This window comes from Bactrocera latifrons, unplaced genomic scaffold (genome assembly GCF_001853355.1).
Source record: "Bactrocera latifrons isolate USDA-ARS-PBARC rearing strain unplaced genomic scaffold, ASM185335v1 scaffold_209, whole genome shotgun sequence".
NCBI classification, from domain to species: Eukaryota; Metazoa; Arthropoda; class Insecta; order Diptera; family Tephritidae; genus Bactrocera; species Bactrocera latifrons.
Genome location: NW_017535619.1, coordinates 287,983 through 293,618, shown reverse-complemented (window position 1 = coordinate 293,618; position 5,636 = coordinate 287,983). Strand labels below are relative to the sequence as shown.

Sequence of the window (5,636 nt, the reverse complement as noted above, 5' to 3'; positions counted from 1 at the left end):
TTACTTTTTTTTGACGCGATAAAACGAGAGTATTTGTAATTTAAGTGAATTATTTTTGGCTGTGTTTAGTTTTTGTTTATTATTTATACTAAGTTAAACTCTTATAATATAAGCCTTGAATTCTGTAATACAACTTTTTATTGTTGCATTAAAGATTGCGTTGTTATAAACACTTTAATATTGATAGAACTACTGTTTACTTATTTTTGACGCTCACAGTATCTCCGTCTAAGTTAGTGAAAGAATGCCCTGATATCTTGGGGGATTAAACATCCTATTACGCGATAAACCTTCAATGAGTCCCAGGATATAGTCGTATCCTAGAGAAATGTGATGCAGATGAATTACCACGCTATAATTAGAATCCGGAAAAGTACTGGGTATGGGCTTGGGAGTACTAACAAGTCAATGTCTAATAGACAGATACGCCAGCTATTGTAAAGCTTGTAATCGTATTTTAATCAATTTCGGAAAAAGTGCAAGAGTATGAAATGTTCTGTAACACCTGAATCGCTCCTTACTTGTTATTACTATGTTCACTTAATATTGTTTCCGCTATTTTGTAGTAACTGTATTTAATGACATTAATCATGATAATCCTAATAAATACAATGTTAATCATTAGTTTAACTAAAATAGACAAATATGCGTTTTAAAAATACAACAACAAATTCTAACAACAACGAAATGACAATGTCTGATTTTCGAAATCAAAATTTAAGAAAATTGTTTTGCCAAAAACATCACGCCATATTGTGTGAGAAATCATCGAACATATATACATATATAAATATGTCTGTATATTATAACAAATTGAAAACAATTATTTTACGTTTGTGATAAGCAGTCATAATTTTATTTCTCAAGCTCTGCTACTTGGGCGCCGCTTCTACGCATGCTTGTCTGCATGTGTGTATTAGAGGGGGTTGATTTTTACCTTCTATAAAATCGCGTAAGCGGGAAATGCGGATCATTCTGAACAACTTAGCCCAAGAGCCAGGGATTTTTAGAGTGAAGTTTAAAAAATCTGAATAATCAATGATCCGTAGAACATTTCCCGCATACATGATTTTTAAGTTTTTTTGCCTCTCTATAAAACGACCCGCTCTAACCTATATTTATCACTTGTTGAATTATGCACCGCAGTGCTTAAGTGATAACTGTGCATAGCAATAGTAATACAATTTTATATAGATTGTAAAACAAGTTAATTGGAATAAGAATTTAAATTTATGTATGTGTAATTTTGTTATTTTATTTCTAATGATAAAAATATCTACTAACAAAAATTTCGATTGCGAAATCAGCGCTGATAAACCTTTAAAGTATTTATAACAGGTACAAATCGATATTTATTTGATATGGTGGCTGTTTAGTTAAGTATAGATATTTGTTTGAGCAATTTTTACTTAATTTTTTTTTCCTTCTTAATAAAAGAGTACATAAAATTGAGGGTGAGGAATTAAAACAAGAAAAAACGTTAACGTTTGCACCGAAGGTATAACGCTCAGTTTGTATGGCAGCTACATATGTATATGCTATAGCAATATCTCGAAATTGAGGGACTGGGTCGCGTATATACAGACAAATGAACGGACATTGCTAAATCGACTTAGCGCATCATGCTGAACATTCCTACATAATACTGTGCCCAAAAAATAAGGTGACATTTGAATTTAAACTGCGCGCGTCGAAGGATTTGGAAAATTATTTTTTTTAGGTTGGTAGTATTGTCAGTCACATTTATGTGAAATTTCATGAGATACGTGTCGTTTTGTGAGCTGCTAAAAGTGAGTTTTTCGTTTTTTGCGATGTCGAAATTTGTTGAGCAAAGAATTTGCATTAAATTTTTTTTACGGAATCAATTTTCTGCTGCGGATACGTTGAGGATGGTGCAGAAAGCTTTTGGTGATGAGACTGTGCCTAAAAAAATGTTTACAAATGGTATAGTGAGTTTCAAGCCGGCCGCGAACGTGTCGAAGACCAAGAGCGTCCAGGGCGACCATCAACCTCAATCGACGAAGCTCACGTTCAACAAATCAAAGATTTGGTGTTGAAAAACCGTCGATWAACAATTAGAGACCTTGCTGATGAAGTTGGCATATCGAAAGGATCAGCCAATATCATTTTGAAGGATGTTTTGCGCCTCAAGCGCGTCAAATCTTGACTGGTACCGAAACATAGAATTTTTTGGAAAATAGGCGTCGTGTTGAAGTCTGTGAAACGATGCTTTCCGACTACTAGGGTGTCATGAAACGCATTATAACTGGCAATGAGACTTGGATCAATGCTTACGACCCCGATACAACCGATCAATCGAGCAAATATCGTGCCAAAAGAGAGCCGAGACCAAAAAAATCGCGCCAAAGTCGCTCAAAAATCAAGGTCATGTTGACTGTTTTCTTCGATTATCGTGGTGTTGTGCATTATGAATTCCTTCCAACCTATCAAACAGTCAACAAGGAATATTATTTGAACGTTATCCGTCATTTGGGTAACGCTATCCGCCTAAAATGGCCGGAACTGTGGAAAGACAATTCTTGGTTTTTATACCACGATAATGCACCATCCCATGCTGTCCCTCTCGTAATTCGTGATCATTTCGCCAAAAACTCAACCTATATCGTTCCGCAACCACCGTATTCACCTGATCTGGCGCCGTAAGACTTCGGGCTGTTCACCAAGCTTTTTTTCTAAAAGAATTTAAGGAGTTGGTTTAACTGTAGCGATGTGAGAATTAAACGTGTAAAAGAATAATAATGCCACATGTAGAATGCAAATATCGGTGCAAAGGTCAGCAATGAACTATGAGATTGTAAATGTTTAATGATTACAATTGTAAACGGAAAAGCAATAATTATAGTTTTATTACTTTGTAGATTACTGCTTAAGTTAAGATAAAGTCCGTTCCACTTTTTGAGGGAAAAAATTAACAATTATAAAATAAACAAGAAAAAATAACTTCGGTTTTATCGGAGATATAATAAATAACATTCAACGGGTACATTTGTTATAGGATAAAAGTGCCAAATTTAGTGATGATATCTTGTCAAATTAAAAAGTTTTCCACACAAACATTTAATGGTATTATATATGTATACGGTATATTGGTCCAATCTAAACAATTTATCCGAAGATTTTAATATTGCCTTGAGCAAAATTCCATGCCAAATTTCTTAAAGATACCTTACCAAATAAAAAGTTTTCTTTACAAGGATTTGCATTTGATTGGTCAGTTTTTATGACGGCAATGTGCTCAGTTCCGTCAAATTACCAGCTTTTATTGATACCTCAAAAAGTGGGACTAGTTCGCTTATATGTATATACAGATATACAGAAATATTTGCATATATTTATTCATATACAGCCATATAACCTCCAGTTCCCCATACTTTTATTTTCTGATTTAATTTTGTGTTATTTTTATTTTAATATCAAATAAATAAAWTTTAGAAAACGTTTTTAATTTCAGGTAATTCGAGCTATTTTTAACGCTAAAATAAATATATAAAAAAAAAAATTATGAGATTTTTTAACCATTAGTTTTAACCGTAAATTAAATTTATAACACTTGAATTATTTATGAACATTCAAAAGTGTGTGAAACTTTTGCTGAACAAAACTTTATTTTAATCTCTTCCTAACTATCACTTATTTATATGCTTATTGTTTTTGTTTTTATTTGTAAGTCCAAGTTTATTTGAGCGTGAAAATTTAGTAAATAAAATTATTAGAATTAAAAAATGTAAGATCTACTTAATTATCACTTAATTTTATCTTTCATTAATTTTTTAACCCGAAATAAATAATCTATAGATATTCATTTAAATTTGAAACGTCCTACAAACTAACTTCTATTTTAGCTTTAACCTCTGTTAATTTAACTTATATATATGTATGTTAACCATCAGCTAATTTTTAACCGTCAATTAAATTTATAACTCTTGTATCTTGTATATGTATATGCTTGAAACCTCTGACAAAAGAACCTTTATTTTAACCTCAGTTTAATTTAACCTCTGATTAAATACGAGTTTCTTAAAAAAATGTGTAATTTTATAAATAAATTATGGCTCTTCAAATAAATTTAAAATTTCTGGTAAACCAACTTTCATTTTAACCTTTGATTAATTTAATTTCTGGTTAAATCCGGAGTTCTTAAAAATTCCCAGTACTATACATAATATATAAAAACACGCCTGGGCCTTATTAGCTTCTTAATCAAAACGAAAGTTCAATTTCCTAGGCTGTGCGCTATATTCTACCGTGTCGTAACTGTTAGGAATTTCAATAATAAATCATGTATGAATCTCTGTAACTACATATGACATTGCTCAGCACAATACTTTCACACAATAATTAGCACAATTATCCACCAATGATCGACAACTGATCATACAAGGTCTGTCAAGTAACGGCACGATTGCATGCGGTGTGCGTAGACGGCATCGTACACAAATACGTCTGTATTGTGCAAGCGAACATGTGTTTTCTCATTGGCGTTGGCGTGCTTTTAAAAGCCAACGATCAATAGCGTCGACGCTAGCGTCCTTTTGACCACCACTACCCAACAACAAAAGCAAGTGTCGAGTCTACAGGCCTCTTATCACAGCTACCAATACAGATATAAGCGCACGCGACTCATGGTTTGTTTTTACTATTATTGTTACTGTTGCTGTTGTTATAATTCTTATTGTTGTTGCTGCAGCTGCTACTTGCACTTATTGCTCTAAGTTTCGAAATTTTGAGATAACACACGCACACTTTGTAACATTTTCGTACTAAATTGTACGTCCGACGACCCTACAACTTACTTAGTTCGCTGCCTTGCACACATCCAAACATTTCTTAAAAGTGCTCCAAGCACATAGCGCATTTAGAAAAATATTTTCGCTTTTAGTTTAGTCGCATTTTTGCTGGCGTTTAGTACTTAATTACATTTAGCAGATCGTATTTTGGGCGTGAATATTATTATTATTTTTTTTTTTTGAGTGAAAAGTAATGTGTGTGTGTCTATAACGCAATATATTGTAAACATTAAAAAAGTAAGTTTACAAAATGAATTTGCTATTTCTTAGTTTCTCACTATTCAAGTAATCGAACAGTATATAGTGTATATAGTGATCAATGGTGCTTAGTGGCGTGATTTGTTGTGCCGACCCTGGACATGTGACTTTAGCATTTACAAAAAACAGTTGGTTTCATATAAAAAAAGAATTAAAAACCGTTAAATATGAGATTTAATTAATGGCATGCACTTTCATTTTGTATCTAATTGTTAGAATGGAAAGCTTCTGGGTGCAGAGCGCGATCGGTGCTATCAAAGTGCTCGCTTTTGTGTGTGATATAATCACGTTGCCGGTATATTTGGTGTTGCAGCGACCGTGGAAGCGAAGAGAAGAGTCGCGACGCGTCAAGGTGAGTGCAAAAGGGAAAATTAATTAAATGTTGAAGAAAACAAAAAATAGTGTGTTTATTGGGGTTTCGTTTTTGTTAAAAAACGGTATTAAAAGTAAGTCAAAATTAATATATTTTGGGTTCAATACTACTACTAATATTTAAATTTGAGAACGATTACTGAAATCATATTGAAATTCTTTTTATATTCCTTTACAATTTGAAAAAAAAATTTTTTG

General features: G+C 32.6%; 1 protein-coding gene across 6 annotated transcripts in view; it reads left to right on the top strand.

The window, feature by feature from the left end:
• The window catches only part of LOC108968302 (long-chain-fatty-acid--CoA ligase 4), a 49,776-nt gene that overhangs the window by 34,972 nt on the left and 9,168 nt on the right, over window positions 1-5,636 (top strand). For all 6 annotated transcript variants that reach the window (XM_018932238.1, XM_018932234.1, XM_018932236.1 and 3 more), the window contains one exon: window positions 5,283-5,418. In XM_018932238.1, coding sequence (XP_018787783.1) covers window positions 5,283-5,418 — 136 coding nt within the window. The remainder of the gene's footprint in view (window positions 1-5,282; window positions 5,419-5,636) is intronic.